This window comes from Carcharodon carcharias, chromosome 16, assembly GCF_017639515.1.
Source record: "Carcharodon carcharias isolate sCarCar2 chromosome 16, sCarCar2.pri, whole genome shotgun sequence".
NCBI classification, from domain to species: domain Eukaryota; kingdom Metazoa; phylum Chordata; class Chondrichthyes; order Lamniformes; family Lamnidae; genus Carcharodon; species Carcharodon carcharias.
In genome coordinates, this window is record NC_054482.1 from 100,544,175 (window position 1) to 100,571,555 (window position 27,381).

The 27,381-nt window shown below is 39.5% G+C and overlaps 1 protein-coding gene across 2 annotated transcripts in view; it reads right to left on the minus strand.

Moving 5' to 3' along the window:
• fnbp1l (formin binding protein 1-like) overlaps positions 1–27,381 on the minus strand; it is a 154,751-nt gene that overhangs the window by 20,771 nt on the left and 106,599 nt on the right. For both annotated transcript variants that reach the window (XM_041208280.1, XM_041208279.1), the window contains exons 4-9: positions 23,688–23,835; positions 20,011–20,073; positions 17,510–17,614; positions 15,716–15,844; positions 14,522–14,668; positions 13,308–13,508 (exon numbers count right to left, since the gene is read on the minus strand). In XM_041208280.1, coding sequence (XP_041064214.1) covers positions 13,308–13,508; positions 14,522–14,668; positions 15,716–15,844; positions 17,510–17,614; positions 20,011–20,073; positions 23,688–23,835 — 793 coding nt within the window. The remainder of the gene's footprint in view (positions 1–13,307; positions 13,509–14,521; positions 14,669–15,715; positions 15,845–17,509; positions 17,615–20,010; positions 20,074–23,687; positions 23,836–27,381) is intronic.

Sequence of the window (27,381 nt, forward strand, 5' to 3'; positions counted from 1 at the left end):
TTTTAACATGCTTAGGATGGGGTTGAGATCAGGAACACTTTGGGGTAAATTTCAACTTGCTGCCCAGCCATAAAACAGCCATTACAGATTACTGAAAATTTACACCATCAAGTCTCTAAGGGAAGGAAAGCAAGACAATTCAAACAATAGACTTCCAGCAATTGATGTAGAATTAACAAATGAGCCAGAGATTTTCAGGTATAAGCTTCTTAAAAGGTTAGAAAAATAGATCAGCCTAAGGTGGGTTAAAAGACACTTCAACCATAAACACTTGCACAAAAAGAACAGATGTTAGAGAGAAACCTTTGGTTAAAAGTGACGCTTACCAGCTTTATTGAAAGCTTCATAGTTCATATGAAAAGAGAAAGGAATCATTACAAATGTTCTACATTTACAACAACCATAATACTGCACAGATGTATCAACAGCACCAAATGCATTCAAGCTGCTGCATCCCTTATGTAACTTTAACACTCCAGTTTCTCTGCAAAATTAAAATACAATTCATCAAATTTTGTTATGTGGCTAGTTAGCTGATCACAGCCTCTCTTCCTTGGATTAGGGAGCAATAAACAAGTCAAGGTTCCTGCCTTAATCATAGATATCAAAACTATTAGAAGTTTACGTATATTGATACTGGGTGGCAGGGTTCTGTAGCTGCTATTTGGTATCAAGTCTCACACATGAATAATATCCAGTTGGAAATCATAGGGAAAACTCTCCAGTGGCTGGAGCTATACCATGCACAAAAAAAAGATGGTTGTAGTTGTTGAAGGCCATCTCAACCACAGGACATTAGCGCAATAGTGTTCTAGGCCCAGCCATCTTCAGCTGCTTCAACAACAGGAAATTATATTTATCACAGAATTGTTACAGTGCAGAAGGTGGCCATTCAGCCCATTGCTCTCTGAAGGAACAATTCACTTAGTGGTATTCTCCTGCCTTCTCCCTGTAACCCTGCAAATTCTTCCTTTTAGATAAGTGTAATTTCATTTTGAAGGTTCCATCACATTTGTAGACAGTGCATTCCAGACCTTAACCTCTCACGGCACGAGAAAGATTTTCCCCAATTGCTTTTGCTTCTTTTGCCATGGTGTTCAGGAAAGATGGGAACGAATTTGGGATGTGACAACACGTTTGGAGAGGAAAAGGATGTTGAAGATGGGACTGGTAGTTTACAAGAATGGAGGAGTCAAGGGTTTCTTTTCTTAAGGAAAGGGGTGACGACAGCAGGTTAGGAGGAGAGGGGAACACAACCTGAGAGAGAGAGAACCGTTAAAAGTTTTGCTAAATCAATTACCATCTACAATAAGAGCACAAATACCTCCCGACATGAATACATATCTGGAAGGATATTAAATTATTTGGGCACTTTCTTGGGAGCTGAGCTGTTTTTATTTCACAAGTTTACTGTGGACTGTGAGCAAACTGTCTTTTCCAAGAAGTCACATGATTTCATCTACTTTGCATGACCTGCAAGGCACATGAGGAGATAAGAACTATTTGTTTACTTGAACTTTAATTGCTGGAGAAAAAAACTACTGCTTTCTGAGGCTGTCCTGATGATTTTCTGGAAACCACATTACTGAGGCGAGTTTCTGTTTTGAACTTGCATTTTGGACTCCGAGGAAAGGGATGTAAAGGCATTCTTCATTTCATTTGAAAAAGTAGCTAAGCAAAAAGAAGTGGCCAAAAGAAAACTGGATACTGCTCCTGCAAAGTAGGTTGATGGGCAGAGCTCATGAGGTTTATGCATCACTTTCAGGAGAAGTTTCTATGGATTATGATGTAGTAAAAAAAAAAAGGCTAACCTTAGTGCATGTGAATGGGTCCCTGAGGTGTACAGGTAGAAATTTCAAAACAAAGAAACAGCCTGGGCAGTCCTATATTAAATTTGAGGGGGTAAAGCAAAGTAATTTTAACCATTGGATCTGGCCATGTATGAAGCTCTTCGGAAAATAATTCTCCTGGAAAAATTTAAAAACTCACTTCTTCCAGTAGGTTAGAACCATGTCAAAGGCCAGAGGCTTGCAAGGGCTAGACAGACAGTGGAGACAGCTGATGATTATGCGCTAGTTCATAAATCCAAAACCATAAACCCAAGAAGGAGAGAAGGTGGGAGGGTGAAAGGAAGGCAAGTAGTCAAAGAGACAGTTGAGAATGCCCCGGGAATTTCTCCTCAGACCAGAAAGGAAGTTGCTGAGGGTGGAAGTCATATTCGAAGGCCTAAGTGTTTCCATTGTAACAAGCAGACTGCTGGAAGTTGCACAGAAAATCCATGGGACTTACTGGGGTGCATAAGGGCAAGTCAGGGAAAGGAGTCCTATTGAAAATGCAACAGATCAAGTCATAGCGTTAACTTCAGCTGTGAGACCGACTGTGAACACAATGGAGTTCAGAGGGGGTGAATAAAATACATGAGGGTTAGAATGAATTTTTGTCCAGAGAAAAAGTAACCCCTTACCCCTCAAATGAGACAGCTAAACCTATAATTATATTGAGAGATACGGGAGCCATCCAAACACTTTGCTGGAGAAAGGCGTAACTTTTCCACCAGAGCTCGCATTAAAAGCCAAAGTTTTAATAAATGGTATTAGCAGGGTATATACGCCAATACCTTTGCACCGGGTACACTTGGAGAGTCTGGGACAGTGATGTAAAGGTTGTCCAGAAGTTACCTGTAGACAGAGTTCTCCTGGGAAATGATTTAGCAAGAGCAAAGGTAGTAGCTTCACCCATAATTACGGAAAGCTCAAGTGAGGCTAAAGGGATGGAGCAGTTACAGGAAAAAGTTCCAGGATTTTTTTCTTCATGTATGGCGACCCAAGCAATGGCTAAGCAAATGCCATCATCGGAGGTCAAAGTAATACCACAGACAGATATCTGGTCAGCCAAAACTTTCCTTAGAGACTTGGATAATCCAAAAGAAAGGTTTAGTAAATCTTCTCTCATCGAGGCTCAACAAGAGTTAAGTAAGGTAGCACAATCAGCTGAAACTGAAGCTGAGGGAGTTCTGGAATGTTATGCTAAAAAGGGAATTCTGATCAGGAAGTGGAGACTTCCTCACAGGTCTGCAGACAAAAGAGTGGTTGTTCATCAGATGGTGGTACCATCTAAATATCGTAAAGATATTACGGATATCATATGAAATTCCTATGGCAGGGCATGTAGGGATGTGGAAAACTCAAATGTGGATAAACTGACATTTTTACTGGCCAGGTCTTTGCAAGGACATGGTGCAGTTTTGTATGACTTGCCAGACACGCCAGATGGTGGGAAAACCACAACCTACAATCAAACCAGCACCCTTAATTCCCATGCCAGTTTTTGGGGAACCATTTAGTAGGGTATTAGTAGACTATGTGGGATCGTTACCGAAAACCAAAGCGGGACACCAGTATATCCTTGCTATTATGGATATGATAACTTGATTTCCAGAGGCCAACCCTTTGGGAACAACTACAGCTAAGGTAGTGATAGAGAAGTTAACCAATTTTTCCTCAATATGAATTGGCGATGGAGATCCAGTCAGGTCAGGTCAATTTTTTGTCGAAAATTTTTTAAAACATAATGGGCAGAATTTTGCTTTTGATGGGCGGGCAGCCGATCGCCGTCACCGAAACAGCCCCGCCGCCATTTTGAGTGGGCCAGCCAATTAAGGCCGGCCCAGCAGGCTACCCGACGGGAAGTGCTATGCGCTTCCTGTGCGCCGGGGTGGTGGTGGTGGTGGGGGGGGGGGGGGGTGGGGGGTGATTCCCCAACTGTCAAAATGCGTGCTCTTTCACACATGTGTGCACATCTCCCTGAGACTAAGTGCTGTCTCAGGGAAATCGGTGAAAGCTTTATAAACAGCAAAAGTAGAAAAATAAAAATATTATTAACATGTCCCCCTCATGTGACAATGTCAGAGGTGATGGGACATGTTCATAAAAAGCACAAACTTTATTAAACATTTTAAATACAGACATGAAACCTCATCCCACCAGTGGATGAGGTTTCATGTTTTATCAGAAGCTCACTGGGGCTCCTGGCCTGCCTGCCAACCTTAAGGTTGGACGGGCAGGGCCTTTAATTGGGTTATTTATGCTGTCAATGGCCCCAACAGCTGATTTCACTGTCCGCCCGCCTTCCTGAATATTTAAATGGGGTGGGATGACGTCGGGGGTTCCTCCCGATATCATCCTGTGTCAGCGAGCAGGCCCCGGCCCCAACTCGCTGACAGAAAAATTCTGGCCAATGAGTGGGTTTGGGAAAAAAACAGTTAAAGTCCACAGCATATCATCCACAAACATGAGGAGCTTTAGAGAGGTACCATCAAACTTTCAAACCAATGACTAGAGTATATTGTCATGAATATCCCCATGATTGGGACAAAGGGTTGGATTTTCTTTATTTGCTACCCGAGATTCACCGAATGAATCCACTGTTTTTCGTCCTTTTGCATTAAATTATGGACATAAGATAAGAGGTCTGCTGAAATTAATCAAGGGAAAGTTTTTAGGAGAGGAGGAACAAACCCTCTGTTAGATCGTGTGTCCGTGTTCCAGGAACGGCTCAATGGAGCCTGCAAGGTGGCTCAAGAGCGTATTAAAGTTTCATAAACAAAGATGAAAGGAAAGGGCAGATAATTAACTGCGACTTGGGCATTTCAACCAGGGGGTGAAGTGCTTATGTTACTGCCTTTACAGGGAATCCTGAAAGCACAGCTCAGTGGTTTGTACAAAGTAATTAACAGGGTTGGTAAAGTAAATTATTTGACAGACAACCAAGATCACAGGAAAAAGAAATCGGCTGTGTCAAATTAATATACTAAAACAATACCATCGTAGGGAGGAAGATAAGCAGGAATGTCAGATAGTAAGGACATTGGAAGAAGAAAGACACAGTGAGTGTCTTTAAAACATTTAATTTACTTAGAAAGTGAGTAGTGTCCACACCAAACTAGTAAATTGTTAAGCATATACGAACATACTAAATAAGAGAAGTAGGCCACTTGGCCCCTTGAGCCTACCCCGCCACTCATGGTTGATTTGTTTGTGTTTTGAATTCCACATTCCCACTCCCTCGATAATCTTAGATTCTTGTTCGGCAAGGGTATCGATCTACCTCTGCCTTAAAAATATTTAGTGACCCCACCTCCATCACCTTCTGAGGCAGAGTGCACCAAAGTCGCATGACCCTCTGACAAAAAAAAAATTCTCCTAATCTGTGTCCTAAAAAGGCGACCCCTAATTTTAAAACAGTGGCCAGTTCTAAAACAGTTCTGGACTTACCCACAAGAAGAAACATTCTTTCCACATCCACATTGTCAATACCCTTCAGGATCTTTTATATTTCAATCAAGTCACCCCTCAATCTTCTAAATTCCAGTGGAAACAAGCCCAGTCTTTCCAACCTATCCTTATAAGATAACCCGTTCTTTCCAAGTGTCAGTCTAGTAAACCTCCTCTAAACCACCTCCAATACACTTTTATCCTTCCTTAAATAAGGAGGCTAAAAGTGCACACAGTATTCGAGGTGTAGTCTCACAAATGCCCTTTATAAATGAAGCGTAGCATCCTTACTTTTATGTCCAATTCCTCTCAAAATAAAGGATAGCTCGCTGATGCTCAGTCTGGGTTCCACCAGGACGACTTAGCTCCTGACCTCATTATAGCCTTGGTTCAAACATGGACAAAAGAGCTGAATTCCAGAGGTGAGGAGAGAGTAACTGTCCTTGACATCAAGGCAGCATTTGACCAAGTGTGGCATCAAGGAGCCCTAGCAAAACTGGGGTCAATGGGAATCAAGCGGAAAACTCTCCGCTGGTTGGAATCATACCCAGCACAAAGGAAGGTAGTTGCGGTTGTCAGAGGTCAATCATCTCAGTTCCAGGGCATCAACAGTAGGAGTTCCTCAGGGTAGTGTCCTAGGCCTAACCACTTTCAGCTGCTTCATCAATGACCTTCCTTCCATCCTAAGGTCAGAAGTGAGGATGTTCACTGATGATTGCACTATGTTCAGCACCATTCATGACTACTCAGATACTAAGACAGTCCAGTCAATATCCAGGCTTGGGCTGACAAGTGGAAAGTAACATTCACGCCACACAAGTGCTGGACAATGACCATCTCCAACAAGAGAAAATCTAACCATCACCCCCTTGACATTCAATGGCATTACCATCACTGAATCCCCCACTATCAACATCCTGGTTACCATTGACCCAAAACTGAACTGGACTAGCCATATAAATACTGTGGTTACAAGGGCAGGCAGGCCAGAAGCTAAGAATCCTGTGAGGAGTAACTCACCTCCTGACTCCCCAAAGCCTGTCCACCATCTACAAGGCACAATTCAGGAGTGTGCTTGGATGAATGCAGCTCAAACAACACTCAAGAAGCTTGTCACCATCCAGGTCAAAACAGCACACTTGATTGACACCCCACCCACAAACATTCACTTCCTCCACCACCGACACACAGTGGCAGTAGTGTGCATCATCTACAAGATGCACTTCAGGAACTCACCCAGGCTGCTTAGACAGCACCTTCCAAATCCATGATCACAGCCATCTAGAAGGACAAAGACAACAGACACATGGAAACACCACCTGCAAGTTCCCCTTCAAGCCACTTACCATCCTGACTTAAAAATATATAACCGTTCCTTCACTGTCTCTGGATCAAAATACTGGAACTCCCTCCCTAACAGCACTGTGGATGTACCACATGGACTGCAGCAGGTCAAGCGGCAGCTCACCAGCACCTTCTCAGGGCAATTAGGGATGGGCAATAAATGCTGGTCTATCCAATGATGCCCACATCCCTTGAACGAATAAAGAAAAATTCCAATAGCCTTCTTAATTACTTGTTGTACCCACATACTAACTATGACTCATACACTAGAACATGTAGATCCCTCTGCACATCTTAATTCTACATTTATGTAATACTTTTTTTTATTCTTCCTGCCAAAGTGAACTTCACATTTCGCCACATTATACTCCATCTGCTAGATTTTTGCCCACTCACTCATCCATATCTGACTGCACTTTATGTCCTCTTCACAACATACTCTCCTACCTATCTTTGTGCCATCTTCAAATTTAGCTATCATGCCTTTGCTCCATCTAAGCCAGTGATATAAATTGTAAAAAGTTGAGGCCTTAAGGACCCCTGCAGAACTCCACTTGTTACAACCTGTCAGTCAGAAGAAAAAAAAACATTTGTGCATAATCTCTATTTTCTGCCAGCCAGTCAATCTTCTATCCAGGCTAATGTGTTACCCCCTACACCCTAGCTTTTATTTTCCACAATAACCTTCGATGTGGCACCTTATCAAATGCTTTCTGGAAATCCAAGTACAGTATGTCTACAGGCTCCCCTTTATCCACAGTGCATGTTACTTCTTCAAAGAACTCCAATAAATTGTTAAAACATTATTTCCCTTTCACAAAACCATGTTAACTCTTCTTGATTACCTTGAGTTTCTCTAAGTGCCCAGCTACAACTCCTTAATGAGCGATTCTAGCACCTATTGCATGACAGACATCAAGCTAACTGGCTTAGAATTTCCTGTTTTCTGCCTCCCTCCCTTCTTGAATAGAGGGGGTTATCTCTCCCTTTCACCTCCTGATTTACAGTGGTAACTGGAATGTTTTTTTTCTATCCTCTATAGTGAAAACAGAAGCAAAATATTTGTTCATTTCACCTGCCATTTCCTTATTATCTGCTATTAACTTCCCATTCTCTCCCTCTAGAGGACCGGCTTACACTTTTTAAAGGAAACTCTTGCAATCTGTTTTCACATTTCTAGCTAGGTTCCTCTCATGCTCTAACTTCTTTCTCCCGGTTAACCTTTTAGTCATTCTCTGCCTTCTTTATATTCTGATCAATCACCTGACCTGCTACTCATCTTTGTGCAGTTATCTGCTTTTCCCTTAAATTTGATGCTTTCCTTAATGTTAGTTAACCACAGATGGTGGGTTCTTTCCCTTAGAATTTTTCTTTATTGCAGGAGTATACTTATTCTGAGTATTTTGAAATATCCACTTAAATGTCTGAAAGTAATTTTCAATTATGTCAAATCAGATTATACACAGGTAGAGAACTAGATGCTTTAAAAACATTTATTTTTGATAAACCCATTATCAGCTTTATTTGTAAAACGGCACCAGGTTACCACTCTTAAATACATCAATGAATATTTTTAAAGCAAGCAGAAAAAAGAAATTACATTTTATTACATTTCCCAATTGCACCGGAAAACCTTCATGGAACATTAAGTTTGAGATTATGTAATTTATTTGAGCAGAAATTTGAACATACTTCAGGCAATCAGTGCAATTTGCGCTCAAATTGCTGGTGGTGCTCAGAGTGGAAACTCTACATCAGCCACTGTTGGATTAGGATGTTAATCAATTGGATAATCTGAATATAGCTTGTTATGCAAAAGTATCAATTTAATGAGCTATTGACAAAGTGAAAGTCAGCATTTAGTGAATGTGAATGCTGCATTTATTTCCATTATCAGTTCTGTCCAATATTTATTCTTCAGCCAACACCAACAAAAAAAAATCTGGTCATCATCACAGCGCTGTTTGTGGGAGATGCCTGTGCAGAAATTAATGATTCCTACATCAGCAACAACAGTTCAACAGCACATCATTGGTTGCCAAACTCTTAGGGACATCTGAGGTCATGAAAGGCTATATAAATGCAAGTTCTTTCGTTTATTACCTACATTTACTAAATTAGCACTGACCAGCCGAAGAAAAAGATGCACTTCAACTGAAATACAGGTTCTCACACTTACATGTTATTTCTCAGAGGCTAGAAATACTGTCCATATCGGATTATTTGGAAAGGGATGCTGCAACTTCAAATGCCACAAAATTCAGCACTACACATTTCAAAACCACATGCAAGCTTTCGATACACAGCCTCTTACCATGTAGTCACAAAGAGCAAGTAAACAGTTCTTCTGTCTATTTTAATATACCTTCAGTAAAGGGGCCTGTCGGACAGTAACTATCATAATAAAAATCACTAAAATACAGAGGCGGTCACTTTGACTCATTTTTCACAGTTTTAATGCCAACCAGGAAAACATAATTGGAACTGGCATGGACCTGTTGGTCTGAATGGCCTGTTTCTATGCTGTAATACAGTGTAATGTAAAAACAATATTACCATCCCTGATAACAAATAATTCCTTACCTGAGATGAGCAGACACACACATCCTTCTAGACTGCTACAGAGATGGAAATACATACAGACACAAAGAGAAAAAGAAACACTTATCTGTCACTCTTTTTGAGCTCTTGTAACCGATTAGATGAAGACCACAGCAAGATATTGGCTATTATGAATTTTGCTAAGTTTGGGGCCAAGTTTTGCAGCAGAACAGGGAAATATGATAGTCAAAACTCTGCCATCATTCCTAGCACTCATTGAGAGGCAAGGGGTAAGGCATATTGTGTCTAAATTAACAGCAAATGAAATAGTGCAAATGCTCTTGAGTTATTTGTTTTATTCTCCATCTGTGTTTTGTACTCAAGAATATTGTGAACCATTCTAGTGGTAAATGCCCTCTGCACAAATCATGCAACTTCATTATTTCCTAAAATACAAAGGTGCATAAAACAAAACCATAGTAGAACCACACCCATACTGAACTTGCCTTTACATTTGAAACTGAGTCATAAATAAAATAGGGCTTTTATGGTTAGCAGTGAAATATGAACAGTTGCTCTAGCATTTCACTGCAAATGCCCATTATAGAAAAAAAAATCATGCAAACTGAAGCAACTGCAATTTAAGGCTAAACAGTCATAACCCTAATATAATTCCAAGGATGTGTTTTTGGACTAGTAACATCTAAAAATGGCAGAGCGGCTAGTGTTAAATGTTAACCACTAATGATTTGAGGCCATACTATTTAATTTACCTGTTGAACTAACCATGGAAGCCCTTGTAGAAATCTGTGCAAGATTTCCATAAGCTGCATGCTGCAATCCAAACAGCTACAAACTTTATGTTCAATATAAACCAACTTACCCCCCTTTTGAAATCCTTGAAAGAAGGAATTCTGGGTTTCACTGTCTTTAGTTCATTCATACAGTAAGACAGTGGATCTCTGGAAAAACTAGGAGACTGGGGTCCATAAGCAACAAAGGATGAGCAAGAACTGGTGGGGGAGAAGTGAGGAAATGGCAGCTAACATAAAAACAAAAACAAAATAATGAACTACATACTTAAAAAATGAAGGCAAAAGGTACAAGAGCCAAAATGAGTGTTCTAGGTGTTCACATTAATTGTATTAACCTCTAAGCAAAATGCCTAAATTATGTGTAAAAACATGCGCCAGAGGATCAAAGGGTTCTATGAAAGGATAAGCTACATGTGCCCATCTTAACTGTATGATTTATCAATGGTCCACTGAAGTGGGGTGGAGAGTAAAAATAGAATGCAAAAATATAACAGGATTCTCACCTCTCCGAATTTTATCAACCACCACATTTTAATCGAATGAAAGGAGATATTAACAGACCATAGAAGTGTCAAATGCTTCTGAATCTAAAGGGGTAAAATAACTATTTTCTACACATGCCTTATCGTATTCACATGGAATATGTTAATTGTGTAGCATTGTGCTATATCATGTACATCAATACACGGATCAAAATACATGTAGCAAGAACTACAAGCAGGTTAAAACGCAAAACTATTATCTACTGTGGAAAAGAAAATAAACTCTTTAGTAAAATACAGATTAAGTCAATTGACATTAAGTGTGAAATTATCATTACTTTTAACAAGAAAGTTATTCAGAGTGTTAACTGAATTATCAATAGCAGGAATATGTACAACTTAAATGTATACAAAATGAGGAATTATTGATCAGAATTACTTTTATTATTTTTAATGAAAAAATATCACATCATTTATTGAATGTTTTTACTTTAGGAAACTACAAAGAACATAGTAACACAAGAGCCCCTTCAAGCCTGTTCTGCCATTCAGTCAGATTATGGCTGATCTGGCCTCAACTCCATTTATCCTCTATCTCCTTTGATAAGCTTATCAAACAAAAACCTACTATTTTGGTCTTGAAAATATAAATTGATTCAGTATCCAGTCTTTTGAGGGAACAGTGCTCCCGGTTTCTACTATGCTATGCGGAAAAAGCGTTTCCCGATTTTGCTCCTAAATGGCCTAAGCTTCAGTGTTTTGGAGCCCTTTACCAGAGAAAGCCATTTCTCGACATTCACTATTGTTATTACTTCACTTATTCCTCAACCTTCTAAACTGAAGGGAATATAAACCAAGTTTCTTCAACCTGTCCTCAACTTAACCCTTTAAGCCCTGGCATCATTCTACTGAATCGACATTGTACACCCTTTCAAGACAACATATCTTTCATGAGGTATGGTGTTCAACCAGCTAAGTACTAACAGAGGTTCTGTACAATTGATGCCTTCTTGAAATAAAGACCAGCACTCCATTTTGATTCTGTTTTGTACCAGTACACTAACTTTTGGATAACTTTGCCTCTCCACAGCTCCTCATCTCTTAACAACATACTATGACTTACCTTTCTCAGCTTCAGACTATGGTAGATAACCTCATACTTCCCCACATTAAACTCCACCAGCCATGGTTTTACCCACTGTTAGTCTGTCTATGAGTCTTTGTAGCTTCCCTTTACCTTTTAATTTAATGTAATCTGCATTCATTGATCCAAATCATTAATATAGGTGGTTGCTGGTACAGTAGCATAGTGGTTATGATACTGGTCTAGTAATTCAGAGGCCTGTATTATTCATCCTAATAATGTGTGCGCAAATCCTACCATGACAACTTGAAAATTCTGGAAATTAAAGCTGGTATCAGTAAAAGTGACTAAGAAGCTGCCAAGTTGTCATAAAAACCATCTGATTCATTCGTATCCATATTTGGTATGGTCCATAGTCCCAAGCCAACATGGTTGACTTTTAACTGTCCTCTGAAGTGCCTTAGCAAGATGTTCAAGCGTATCACATCACATGCAGTGGTTCAAGGATGTGGCCCACCACATCTTCAGGACAACTAAGGACAGGCAAAAAATGCTCAGCTGGACAGTGATGCCACAGCTGGAAAATGAATTCAATAAAATTCGATGTGTTCTCATTTTTGTTAATAATCTCATGTGGAACCTTAAATGTGTGTTTTCTGGAAGTCCATAAAGACATCATCCATAGGCACTCCCCTATCCACCATGCTAACTGCTTCAAAAAGTTCAACTAGATTAGTGAGACATGACTCATCCTTCACAATTTCATGCCGATTCTCTTGCACCAGTTGATGCTTGCCCAAGTACTCAGTCACCCTATCTCTATTGATGGATTCCGTTAACTTCCCCACCATTGATTTGAAACTGACAAATTTGTGCTACCTAAATCTCCATCAGCGCCCCAACTTCTTTAATTGTGTGATAAATAAAGTAATGACATTTATTTTGGCTTCAGATAGATTACAGTGCTAGATTACAGTGCTACAATTAGACAAGCAAGAAAAAATTGATTTACACAGCATCTTAAACATAACTAAAACCTCCCAAGATACTTCACAGTAGCATCATAAAGCAAAATTTGACACCAAGCTGCTTACGGCTATATTGGGGCAATTGACCAAAAGCTTGCTCAGAGAAACAAGTTTTAAAGATAGCCTTAAAGGAGGAGAGGCAGAGGGGTTTGGGAGGGAATTCAAAACTTAGGACTTAAGCAGCTGAAGGATCACGGTCCACCAATGGTGGAGTGATTAAAATCATAGATGCTCAAGAGGCCAGAATTCGATAAACATAGGTTTTGCAGCCGAAGGAGATTAACAAGGTCATGAAGCAATTTGAAAACAAGGATGGGAATTTTAAAATTGAGGCACTGCTTAACCAGGGGCCAGTGTAGTTCAGCAAGGACAAGGGTACGGGTGAACAGGACTTGGTGTGAGTAAGGACCAAGGGCAGTTCTGGATGACTTCATGTTTACAGAGGTAGAATGTGGGAGGCTGACCAGTCAAGTCTTGTGGTAACTTAGGCATGGATGAGGCTTTAAGCAGATGAGTTGATGCAGGAGCAGTCAGGCAATGTTGAAGAAGTAGGTGGAAGTAGGCAGTCTTAGTAATGGTCTGCATATAGGTTTGGAAGCTCATTTCATATGACACTAAGGTTGCAAACAGTCTAGTTCAGCTTCAGACAGTTGCCAGGGAGAGGGATGAAGTCAGTATCTAGGGAACAACTTTTTCTTACAAAGTGCTTGTTCCAAAAAAAACGAGAAACACAACTTTACCTTGCTTTTCTTGCCGAAAGGCCACAATTTTCCTTTACTTTTTCCTGTTGTGTACTTCTGATCCCCCCTTATCTCTTGTCTTTGTGCACTCAGACTGCCATCTGACACTGTCCTATAAATATTCTGGCTGAAATCTTCAAATGGAAAGTCTCCAGGAGGTTCAAAACCCGATTTAAAGGATTCCACCACTATCAGAGAGTCCTATGAAGAAAAAGGTTCAAATTAAGTGCATTTCTAATAGCACATTTCTTTGCTTCCTTTATCAACTTTCTTCATTCCTGAAGGCATTGCAGCGTGTTGGGAGACAATTCCATAGGCGCTACACTCGCGCTCATTCTTGACAGTATGAGCAGCCTTTTCTATCATGGGCCCTTTAGAGCCAGTCCCAATCTTGACTCTGTCTTCATACAATGCCTACATATTATGCTCTGACATGAATGATTAGATGCAGAAACCTTTGGGGACTTTGAGGCACCCTTATAGCTGACCTGGTATTGAAATTAGAACCTTCTGGCTTGCAACACATTGCTTTTATCAACTGACCCAACAGCGGAGCTACCACCAAAACCTTAGGGAAAATGCCACAAGTTCAGCACTTTTTTTTTTAAAAAACAACTGAAGAGCTCTAAGCTGACGGACATAAAATCCAGACTCAGTACAGATTACAGTTGGGCAGATTTTTTAAATTATACATGACAGAACAAAGCTACAGATCTTTTATTAAAGCCACATTTTCTAAATGTTATTATATCCCATAAATTATAGGCCACTTCAATGTCTAAGATTAGGATTCCCTTTTATTTTTGCTCACTTAATGCTAAATGCAAAAAACATTAGCCATATATCTGATTGAGACAGCACAGGTAGATAAAACTAATACAACAGTCAAGTTCTATAACCTTGCTGCCCACAGCAGGAAACACCTACCCAATATGCAATTTTTAAAGGGAGTACTGACAAGTGAAACATTTTAAAAGCAATTTTATATCATGTAATTTATATTTTCTGCTGGGTTCTCTTTTCATTACACCACCCCACCCCCAACACACCAGCCTCACTGTGCTGGTGAATAGTTTTAAAAATGCCCTGCAACCTGTAGGGTGCACCAGACCAGTTCAGGCTTCCCGAAACAGTGTAATTAATGACATTGAAATACTGGCACAGGTTTTAATTAATTTGCATACATTTTCACTATAGCTCTCAACAATACTTACTTTACGATCATCCACAGATTTTGCAGCGCTGATCATTCCCTCTAAACATTTATTGATAATTGGTGCAACTCTACGCTCAGCTTCTGCAAATCCTCTGTAACACTCGCTTAACTTTACAATTCTTCGCTCATCCATGTCTTGTAGATTCTGTAAAATTAAGGTCTCATTAGGATACATTGTAAACACTTCACACTATTATACAAATCACTTATTTGAGAAGTAGTTTAAAAGAGTAATAACTCAAAGGGTAAAGTCTCACAATTCTTGGAAAAATGTCAGCAATGACAACTTGTGAATGGGGACAATTCAAAAAACTTAGACATTGAGGATAGAAGAGTGAAAATCAACCTCAGAAATAAAAGAAGAAATTGGGAAAGCTGCTTAGGATTCTACGTAGAACATTGAATTAATTTGGCTGGGGGGGGGCGGGGGGGGCTTCAATGTCCATCACAGAGTTTGGCTCAGTTGCACTGCTATTGAGTAATCCTGGCTGGGTCCCAAGGACAGAGCTGCTAGCGTAGACTTGCAGCAAATGGTGAGAAGACCAAAATGAGGAAAAAAACCTACTTTAGTTCATCCTCACCAATTTGCCTGGCACAGATGTATCGGTCCATGGCAGTATTGGTAGGGGTAACAACCACAGTTCTTGTGGATTCTCCTTCTCTCAGTCTTACATCTCCTATGTTTAATCTTGAATTGTACATTCAATGATCCCTTCTTCTAGACCCCTCAACCATCTGCATTCACACACAGGAAGGCCAATCACGCTCAAAACTTTCATCCATGCATAATACCCGTTTACTTTAGCTAAGGAACGTTGACATCAGTGACAATTGGATGTTTGAACAACACTGCCTCCAAGACGAGCCTTAGTAGGACTATTAGCTAAGTCTGGGATTCAGCCTTCTCTTTTCCAAGGTGACACTAATGCAGCATTGTACTGAATGCACTATCTTTACTTATATGTTCTTTCAAAATAACTTTAATTTTGGTGATGACTTCTTAAGTCTCCACTAAAAACTGAATATCTATTTTAACCTATTAGTGATTTAAATAATTTTATCAACCTGCAAATTTTCTACTACTTTTAGTGTTCAAATCACAACACAGTCGGCAGAGGGAGGTATACACCTACAATTTGCAAAGATGGCCCTGCACAACAAGCCAAGAAAGAATGCAAAACAACAAAATTACCTTAAAAATCTGAGGCATGATGAATTGAAAATGCTTCTGCTGTTCATTGTTGAAGTTCTGCAGTTGAGCGGCATATTCATTTTTACAATCATCGGCCATATGGGTTCGAAGGTTTAACTGTTGTTTCGCCTGGGGATTCAATAGATAAATCTGCTAGCCAAACTGCTTACTCATTTTGTTTTATCTGAACTTCTCAAAGTTCATACTTTTCCCTCTTCAAAGTCAATAATCTTTACATTCACTTTAAGTTGGACAGACAAAGACAGAGAAGCTTGAGGGCTTTTCTACAATCACCTTGTCAGAAGCAGTCAATTGGAGGTTGTTTCACCTTCTATCCGCATGGCAGGTTTCACTTCAGCAAACCTCCCAGTTTGACGCCAGATACAAATTAAGATGCTCAAACATGCTGCTGGCAAATGCAAGCATCTGATGGTGGATATTTGAATCCAAGACTGCAATTACGTGAAGGTACTAGGTGAACCATAACACAGCCTCTCAGAATGCTTAAATTAGGCTGCATTTTTTTTTTAAAAAAAGGATAAAAACATTAAAATAAAATATACTTAATCCACTATCAAATGTTAACTAAGGAAATCAATGTGATTTGATTTTGCAAAGAATGGAGTATGGCATTTCACACTTCTATCTTGTTGTTATGCTGAGTGATTAAGTGGGCAGTGGTATAGCATTTTTCCAATTGACAATGTTCATCAGCAGTCTTCAGAAAAAAACTGAGCCAAGCAGAGTACTTCTTGGCAGCCCATAAAATGATATCTGTAACAGTTTTGTATACAAAGGCACCAATTACCAAGCCCCAACTTTGATATAATGGTATATAAGTTGGGATATCCAAGAGGCGGCCCACAGGCCAAAAGCAGTCCATAAAGACCCATCTGAGCCAAAAATTGTATCTTATAAGAACTGCTACTTTGTTGAGACTGCAAGCTTCTCAGTTTTCAAGCTTCGGGCCAAGGTTTGGGATTGGGATGCACAGGAAGATGCATGGAAGGAAGGGCTTAGAATTTTTATGAATGAAAAAGATAGGTGTCATTAATTGCATTTGTGGTAAAATCTCATCATTTGTGTACAGAGAGTTTTTTTCTTTAGAGACCGTCTTATATTTCTCATGCAGCATTATTTGGCTCAGCTCCATTGCAGAAGTATGGCTTCACACCAGCATGCAAGTTGAACCAGGGGGCAGGTACTCCACAGATGAGGAAATCTGTTTGCAATGGACCCATTCCTCCAAGCTTTCTGTGGTTGATGCTGACAAACAGGAGATACTGTATCGAGGGACTTCTTGTCAGCACAAAACTACTCTAAAAAATATACATTAGATTTTTACCTTCCATTATAAAAAGTATTGAAAAAAGTTTTCCCTTTGTACAAAATTGTAGGTTAAGAATAGAATTTCAAAAACAATTATGTGCTTATTTGTGCTAAACATAGTTTTACACAGTATGATTATGTCAATTGCATGTGGTATACTACCGCAAAAGGAAGTGACAAAGTTTCTAACATGTTTGTGCTACACTCTAAGGATCAATTAACCTGCCTCTGCATAAAACTTCAGCAAAGCAAGAAACATTCTTAATACTGTCGTGAACTAAATGCACATTTTTAACCTTACTTCTTAGAAATTCACTAAGCATCAATCACCAACCCACATCATTCTTTATTGAAGTAATCCTATTATTTGATAAATACAACAGGCAAATCTGTACACAGAGGAAAATCCAGCTTTGAAAAGGTTTTAAAATAATCTACATATGCAGAACACAACAAATTTCTAACCTTCTCAACATCTGCTTTTGTTGCATTATGGTCAGAATCTAGTTTCTCGTAACACATTTGTGCCTTTTCAGTCTCCTTGCATTCTCTCTCAAACTTTTTTTTACTCTGAAAGAAAAGACGACCAAAATTTAATGACCACTTCCAATTCAAAACTTCAGGTCAAGAGATGGAATCTATTGGAAAAACCATTAGATCAATGCTTACCCAGAACTATGTAAAAACTCACTCAAAAATGTTGCAGATTTTCAAAAAACAATTAGAAAATGCTAAATCATTTCAATTATACTTTGGATTATTAGTTTTTGACTTATTTTAAAGAGGCTAAGCATGGACATCATTTAAACTTTATATTTGAATAATACAGCATTAACTTGGCAGTATAGAGCTTTCCTTTTAGGCTAGCACATCAAGTAAGATGAATAGCTTTTCTATACATGTTAAGCTGCCACTAGTCATTATATTTAGAAGAAAAATACTAAAGCACACGTTCAGTTTTAAGCAATAGATATTCTGTATTCTCTGCATCTTGAAGAGCTTGCATTAGAAATCATTTCACAACATATCAGTTACAATAATCTATGCAAGGATTGCTCTTCTTTCATTGTACTCTATGTAAGAAAAGCCTAATAATGACAAACTGGGGGCATAGTTTAAGGGTTCATCTAAAAACAAACTTTGCCCTGGTGGCTGTTTTAATCTGAACAATGCAGTCATCTGAAAAATTTAATTTTCCTGCATCTACATTGTGCAAATTTCCTTTCTCTATAAAACTAGAAATGTAAGGTACTAATATAATGCTAAGCACTTTTGTCTTCCAACACCACCCTGGAATTCAATGTATTCAGTCACTCCAGCTTCCCCCAAGCCTCTCCCCATGGTCTATCCCCGCAAGAACACATTTGCATGGATGCAATCCCAATTGCTCCAATATGGCAGCACATATCCATTAATGCCTCTCTAACCACCCCCTGTAAAATTACCCAAGTATCATTCTGTCTCTTCCTTTTCCTCGTTTGCATGTTTCTCCTCAGCAAAAGTAGTCATAGGAAATCAGTTATTTTCTCTATGTATTCCAATAATGCCCAGGTCTTTTATCACCACTAGCTACTACTGTATGATGATATCTGCATTACCAAACTGCTTGTCCAACACTGTCAAGAAGATATAAAAATTACTATAACGTTATTGGAAATTATTTTAAAATAGAGTCTAATGGTGTCTGTCTGTGTGTGTGTGTGTGTGTGTGTGTGTGTGTGTGTGTGTGTGTGTGTGTGTGTGTGTGTGTGTGTGTATGTGTGTGTGTGTGTGTGTGTGTGTGTGTGTGTGTGTGTGTGTGTGTGTGTGTGTGTGTGTGTGTATATGTATGAATGTGTGCGTGTCTTAAAAGGATTAAATCCAGCTGGTCTAGAAGGTTTAATGTATAGAAGAGAAGTAGATTTGAAATGGTAATTAGATAAACATAGGGAAATAGAAGGTGAGGTGTAAAGGGGGTCATTTACATTTTTAAACAGACCATTCAAAAGAGTGAGAGAAATATTACATCTAACCAGGTGAAGCTCAGAAACAATGTTTTTATTTTGTTTAAAGCTTACTGGTAAAGTGGGTATTATGAAAGGGTTTTATTGTTAGAAGATTTAAAGTTAGTGACAATGAGAATTTGCATTCAAAGAGGAAAATATGTATAAAGGAAGAGAAGGCTGTTGGGAAAAAAAATGAGGGATTCTAAGATCTAAAGCCTCCAGCCTGTAAGCCTCAAGTCTACAAGGACCCAGAGCTGAAAGAAACTCATTTTGAATGTGACTGTCCAGGGGCTTGCTTTGCCAGGGGTCTGTTTAAATCTGTGTGTAGATTAATTAGTGGATTTTTGAAGTTATTACAGTAGTAATACATGTTTATAATCTTTGTATTAATCAACGTTTAATTTAGTTTTATAAAAAACCTCGAGACTTGGGGGTGGTCTTATTATTACTGAATTCAAAGCCTGCATCTCAAAACATACAAATTGCAAAAATGGGTTATGCCAGTTGTTTCAAGTTTTCCTCTAGGATTTGAACAACTCAGCTTTTACCATCGACTGTGTCATAATGAGTCATGAATTAGCCATAATTTACTCCATGAGAAAATGGGAGATTAGAACCGTCTTCTTTATCTCCTGCAAAAAAAACTCTTTGCCCCGAATCCAACGCCATATAACTAGCTCTCACCTAAGTTCAATGAAATTGTGCCAAATCTTAATGTTCTGATCAACTTAGAGATAGGCTTTAAATCCTATATCTTATCCTTTACCAAGGCTAAAATTCTCATCCTTGTTTTCAGGACCCTCCATGGCCTCACCCTTCCATATCTCTGTGATCACCTTCAGCCCCACAACCCTCCAAGATATCTGCCCTCCTTTAATTCTGGCCTCTAAGAACTCCTAATTTCAATAGCTGCACCAATGGCAGCTGCGCCTTTGCTCTTTCCAAAATTCAGTTTTGAAGAAAGAAAAAATTGAAACTTACATTATCCATCTGCTTCCAGCATGTATCAAGATACTGCTGGGCTTTACGTCCTTCTTGAAGGTGCTGCAAAAAAAAAAAAGCAAGCTCTAACTGTTTAATCACGACATCAGACAATTACTTAACACCAATGCCTGTGTTGCAACTCATTTCCCATTTCTATCTGATTAAATTGGGCTTCAGTCTATAGTTTCAATCAGATTACAAATTTGTTCATTTAATTTTTAATTCTATTCCATGCACATTATCCTTGGATTATTCACCAATGAAAGAGCAGTATTGAGATCTGATATTTTCTATTATAGTCTGTCCATCATTTCTTCCCTTTAAGGCAGATTCTAATTGAAGTTTCACACTTGAGATTCTTGAACTATTTATCAAGGAAGAGTATCTGAGGCGGTTTCCTGTTGCCTTTCTTATGATTTTACCTTGAGTACCTTTTCCAGATGGGCTGTAACCAAGGCTAAACAGTCGGACCCACCCTTTACAATGGAAACAGAAGTCTCCCACACCCATCAGAATAGCTACCCTGCTGGACATCAATCAAGTATTCAGAGCCAGTACTTGCTTGCTGTCTGAGCACAAGGTCAAAGGATTGCTCCTAATATAGTAGGCCCACTAAATTAAAAAAAAAATCTCAATAGAATAAACTGCAATAGTATTGACAACTCCAACTCTTGATCTTGATCTTGTGTTAACTGCTTTGCATATTGATCAGGTGTCAGACAGCAGCCAGACAGGCACTGAACATTATCAGGTCAGTTTTAAACAATGTGCAGATATTTCAGTAGCAGTTGATCTTGAGTCAGAGCTGGAGATGGCAATGTTATGGAGGCTGGAGTGGGGGCAGTCTATGATGGAGAGGATATTGGCTTAGAAGTTCATCTCAGGGTCAGCGAGGTCCCCAAGGTTGAAAAAATTCTTATTCGGGCTGGGGCTGTGGCCAGGGAAGGGAATGGAATTGATGGTGAGGGAACTAATTGTGTCAGGAGCTGAATACAATAGTGTTCATCTTCACAATACAGTCCGCAACACTTGCGCCACCTACATTTAACAGGAGCAGCTGCCTATATTGACAAGAGAACACAGATTCAAACTAGAAATAAGACAAATATAAGGTTAATATTAAGAGCGATCCAGATAGAGCACTGGATACAAATATCTTCAATGCATTTCAGAAATAACTTGGTGGTCAAACAGAGATATTAGGATCTTTCAAGACAGATGAATTTGGATGCATGCCTCCATCATCCATGACAACTTATACATCTTTAGAAGCATAGAAAATAGGAGCAGGAGTAGGCCATTCAGCCCTTCGAGCTGCTCCGCCATTCATTATGATCATGGCTGATCATCCAACTCAATAGCCTGCTCCCGCTTTCTCCCCATATCCTTTGATCCCTTTCACCCCAAGAGCTATATCTAACTCCTTCTTGAAAACATACAATGTTTTGGCCTCAACTACTTTCTGTGGTAGCAAATTCCACAGGCTCTCTGGGGGAAGAAATTTCTCCTCATTTGAGCCCTAAATGGTCCACCCAGTATCCTCAGACTGTGACCCCTGGTTCTGGACTCTGCCACCACCAGAAACATCCTTCCTGCATCTACCCTGTCTAGTCCTGTTAGAATTTTATAGGTTTCTATGAGATCCCCCCTCATTTTTCTGAACTCCAGCGAATATAATCCTAACTGACTCAATCTTTCCACATGGGTCAGTCCCGCCATCCCAGGAGTCAGTCTGGTAAACCTTTGCTGCAGTCCCTCTATAGCAAGAACATCCTTCCTCAGATAAGACAACCAAAACTGCACACAATATTCCAGCTGTGGTCTCATCGAGGCCCTGTGTAATTGCAGCAAGACATCCCTGCTCCTGTACTCGAATCCTCTCACTATGAAGGCCAACATACCATTTGCCTTCTTTACCGCCCGCTGCACCTGCATGCTTACCTTCAGCGACTAGTGTACAAGGACACCCAGGTCTCGTTGCACATTCCCCTCTCTCAATTTATAGCCATTCAAATAATAACTTGCCTTCCTGTTTTTGCTACCAAAGTGGATAACCTCACTTTTATCCACATTATACTGCATCTGCCATCTCACTCAGCTTGTCCAAATCACACTGAAGCATCTCTGCATCCTCCTCCCAGCTCACCCTCCCACCCAGCTGTCTCATCTGCAAATTTGGAGATATTACATTTAGCTCCCTCATCAAAATCATTAATATATATTGTGAATAGCTAGGGTCCCAGCACCAATCCCTGTGGTACCCCACTAGACACTGCCTGCCATTCAGAAAAAGACCCATTTATTCCTACTCTTTGTTTCCTGTCTGCCAACCAGTTTTTTATCCATCTCAATACACTACCACCAATCCCAATTTAATTTTACACGCTAATCTCGTATGTGGGACTTTGTCGAAAGATTTCTGAAAGTCCAAATAAACCACATCCACTGGCTCCCCCTCATCAATTCTACTAGTTACATCCTCGAAAAACTCCAGTAGATTTGTCAAGCATGATTTCCCTTCCATAAATCCATGCTCTGTCCGGTTCTGCCACTGTTTTCCAAATGCTCAGCTATTAAATCTTTTATAATGGACTCTAGAATTTTCCCCACTACTGACATCAGGCTGACTGGTCTATAATTCCCTGGTTTCTCTCTACCTCCCTTTTTAAATAGTGGGATTACATTAGCTCCCTCCAATCTGTAGGAACTGTTCCAGAGTCTATAGAATCTTGGAAGATGACCACCAATGCATCCACTATTTCTAGGGCCGCTTCCTTAAGTACTCTGGGGTTTAGATTATCAGGCCCTGAGGATTTATCAGCCTTCAATCCCATCAATTTCTCTACTAATACTGATTTCTTTCAGTTCCTCCCTCTCACTAAACCCTGTGTTACCCAACATTTCTGGTATGTTATTAGTGTCCTCCTTTGTGAAGACAGAACCAAAGTATGTATTTATTTGGTCAGCCATTTCTTTGTTCCCCGTTATAAATTCCCATTTCTGACTACATTTGTCTTCACCAATCTTTTACTCTTCATATACCTATAGAAACTTTTACAGTCAGTTTTTATATTCCCTGCATGCTTACTCTCATACTCTATTTTCCCCTTCTTAATCAATCCCCTGATCCTCCTTTGCTGAATTCTAAACTGCTCCCAATCCTCAGGTTTGTTGTTTTTTCTGGCCAATTTGTATGCCTCTTCCTTGTATCTAATTTCCCTTGTAAGCCGTGGTTTGGCCACCTTTCCCGTTTTACTTTTGCGCCAGACAGGAATAAACAATTGTTGCAGTTCACTCATGCACTCTTTGAACGTTTGCCATTGCCTATCTGCCATTAACCCTTTAAGTAATGTTTCCCAATCCATCATAGCCAACTCGCGCCTGATACCATCGTAGTTTCCTTTATTAAGGTTCAGGACCCTGGTCTCAGAATCAACTACATCACTCTCCATCTTGATGAAGAATTCTATCATATTATGGTCGCTCATCCCCAAGGGGCCTTGCACAACTAGATTGCCAATTATTCCTTTCTCATTACACAATACCCAGTCTGGGATGGCCTGTTCTTTAGGTTGGTTTCATCTACAATTCACATTAGTTTATCTGCCCATTGCAATCAGTTTTGCATCATGTTAAGAACATTATGTTAAGAACATAAATGAGGGGATACTCACTGCTTTCCTTTCCATTTTCAGCTCATGAGAGTACCTCATGAGCTCTCCATAAACTCTGTGGCCAATTTCTTCAGCAACAACTTCACGCTGCCCTGCATAGTCATTGAGCTCATTCAGAACTTGAAAGAAGGACTGACAATAGGTAAATCTGCAGAAAAAATGCAATAATTAGAATTAGAGTATACAGAAGTATTATCAAATGGCTCTCCTGAGTATAGAAAGTGATTAATCTTGTTGTGTGAAATATTAAAAGTCAAAATCAATTTAGTCCAACTTTGATTCTTTTGTTAGTTAATAAGGTGCATGTCTTGCTATATTCTATTGAATTAACTGACGTCTCCATAAATTGCTAATACAGGAATAGAAGCATTAGCCATGGGGAAATCACATTTAAAATTGGGCAACAAAGCAACAACAGTTGGAATAATCTGCCAGTGTTCAAATAACAGAATAGTAATGTAACTGAGATAATAAATGTTGGGATACTTTATCAGAAAAGCAAAGTGCAAATCCTTTCCATCACAAAGACCACCTCCTTCGACAACCATTACAAATCCTGCCTCCATCCCTACCTCAGCTTATCTGCTTTTATTTGAAAACACTAACCCAGTTGTGATTTGGAAATTGTTGTTTGGTTTTTGTGACATTAATGAGTAATTGGCAAGGTAATGGTGCAAGATGTACAAATGTTCTTGACCCACAAAGTATAGAACTAGTGGCCTCATCCATCATGATCAAGAATGGTAGAACACTCAGTGTGTATGCTATTGCACTGACTTAGAAATTGTGACATGACAAAGGGCTAATGTCTATCTTGTTTGCCTTCTACCATCCTGATAGTTGCATGATACAATGATAAGGGAGCTGTTGACTAATCGTAGCAATCAACTTCTATCAATAAAATTACAACAGACCCAGAAATGACACACAAAATCCCAGTGGAGGAGAACTCTGAAAACAGTAGGTTAAAAACCTTTTCTGCCCAAGCATTCTACACTTACCAAGTCATGTTTCTCTCTTTTCAAAAATGCTAATTTCTGAATGAAATCGATCCAATTTGCATTTAACTGAATTATCCTTTTGCATGAAAATTATTGCCTTCCAAAACCAACAAGAGTATGGATGGCAAGACTGCCTAGCCAGACAGATCATTTTGGAATAATTCACTAACTGGGCAGGCTCCACAGCATCATTGGTTCCATTATTCCAAGCAAATGTCAAGTCAACACCATAAATCACATTATTCCCAGGATCCTCCACGACATTAATTATCAACCCTAAATGGCTATGGGAAGAATAACTCTTAGTATTGTCACAATTCCAGCAAACAGAACACTTGCCTTTATTAGTCAAGGCATAGAATGTAAGAGTTGTGTAATACATTATTTAGGTTTAAGCTGAAGTACAGTGTGCACTTTTGGTCACCCCACTATAGGAAAGATATGATTGCACAGTGAGTACAGAGGATATTTACGAGGATGTTGACGGAATTTTAGTTGGATAAGCCACAGTTGTTTTCTTTAGAACAGAGAAGGCCAAGAGATCATCTAATTGAAGTATATAAAATTGAGAGTGGTTTAGATAGAGCAGATAAGTAGTCCCTATTCCCCTTTGTTGACGGGTCCATACCCTAAATCTATGCTCCCTGGTTAAGAGGTAGGAGATTTAGAAGGGATTTGAGGGGAAATGTTTTCACCCAATATGGTGGTGGTGGTGATCTGAAGCTCACTGTTTGAAAGGGTGGTAAAGGCAGAAGCCCTCATAACACTTAAAAAGTACTTGGATATGCACATGAAGTGCCGTAACTTACAAGGTTACAGACGAAGAACTGTAAAGTGGGGTTAGGCTGGATGGCTACTTGTCAGCTGGTGTGGACATGATGGGCCAAATGGCTTCTTTCTGTGCTATAAATTTCTATGCTGTAAATTTCTAGGCTTCAATTTCGCAATTACCATTAAGTTCAAAGCAACACAAATAAGTGAAGATTGGCTAGCTAACAGGAAACAGAGTAGGCAAAAACGGGTCATTTTCTGGTTGGAAGGATGTGATGAGTGGTGTGCCACTGGGGTTAGTGCTGGGGCCTCAACTCTTTCCAATTTATATAAATGATGTGGGTGAAAGGACCAATGGCTCAGCTGACAAATTTGCAGATGACACAAAGATAGGTAGGAAAGTAAGTTGTGAAAAGGACATAAGGAGGCTACAAAAGGATATAGATAAGTTTGATGATTAGGCGGAGATCTGGCAAATGGAGTATAATGTGCAAAAATGAGAGGTTGCCCATTTTGACAGGATGAATGAAAAAGCATGTTATCTAAATAGTGAGACACTGCAGAACTCAGAGATGCAGAGGGATCTGGGTGTCCTAGTGCATGAATCGCAAAAGGCTAGTATGCGGGTGCAGCAAGTAATTAGCAAAGTTAATACAGTGTTATTGTTTATTGCAAAGGGAATTGAATACAAGAGTGGGGAGGTTATGCTTCTGTTATACAGGGCAATGGTGAGACCATATTTGGAATACCATATACAGTATTCATCTCGTTATTTAAGGAAAGATGCAAATGCATTGGAAGCAGTTCAGGAAGGTTTACTAGATTAACAACTGGAACGGGCAGGCTGTGTTATGAGGAAAGGCTGAACAGGCTAGGCTTGTATCCGCTGGAGTTTAGAAGAGTAAGAGGCGGCTTGATTGAAACATAAGATAAAGTGGGTATGGCAGGGTGGGTGTGGAAAGGGTGTTTCCTCTTGTGGGACTAGGAGCCACTGTTTAAAAATAAGGGGTCACCCATTTACAACAGAGACGAGGAAAAAAATTTTCTGAGGGTTGAGAAACTTTGGAATTCTCTGCCTTAACTACCTTTTGAGTAAGAGTCTTTGAATATATTTAAAGCAGAAGTAGATAAATTCTTGATAAGGGGGTGAAAAGTTATCAGGGTAGGTGGGAATGGGAAGCTGAGGTTAAAATTAGATCAGCCATGATCTTATTGAATGGCGGAGCAGGCTTGAGGGGCTGAGTGGCCGACTCTTGCTCTTAATTCATATGTCCTTATGTAAGTTCACAGTGGAGTGGCATGAATCATCCATCTGATTACTCTACAAATTGCTAGAAATTTTACAAAGGAATAATACTTTGCAATACTTATACATCATTTGAAGAGCAAAACTTTCTACAAATTTCTGGCCCAGTCTATTAAATAAACAGCACAGGGGAGCAATGCTGTAAGAAACCCAACAAACCTTTCTTCCTTTCAGAGACTATTGTAATCACGTGGCGCAGAGAGCCAACTCTTCCAAATGAAGCTGCTTTCAAATTAATTTGATAACTGACTCATGATCTGGCAAAAAGACGAAGCTGGCTTGTGTATCCTTCACTAAAAGCATTCAACTAAAAAATGGTGCAGTACAAATATTCCTTTCTTTTAAAGGAGGGAACCCAGCCAAATTCTTAAACTGAGGAGCCAAGTGGAAGAGATATGAAGGCCAATTTAGCCTAGACTAACAAACCAGATATAGATACAGGACTTTGTTTAGTCTGGACAAAGAAGCCAAAGGCAGACATAGGCTCTTAAATGTTGCGACTCAGAGCCTACAAACTCTGGGATAAAGTGATTCAACAGTTTCGATCAGCAATCAGGACAGATATGTTTAAGGCTGCTAATAACTCGACCAGTCTGCTCCAGCATGGGCCAGATAC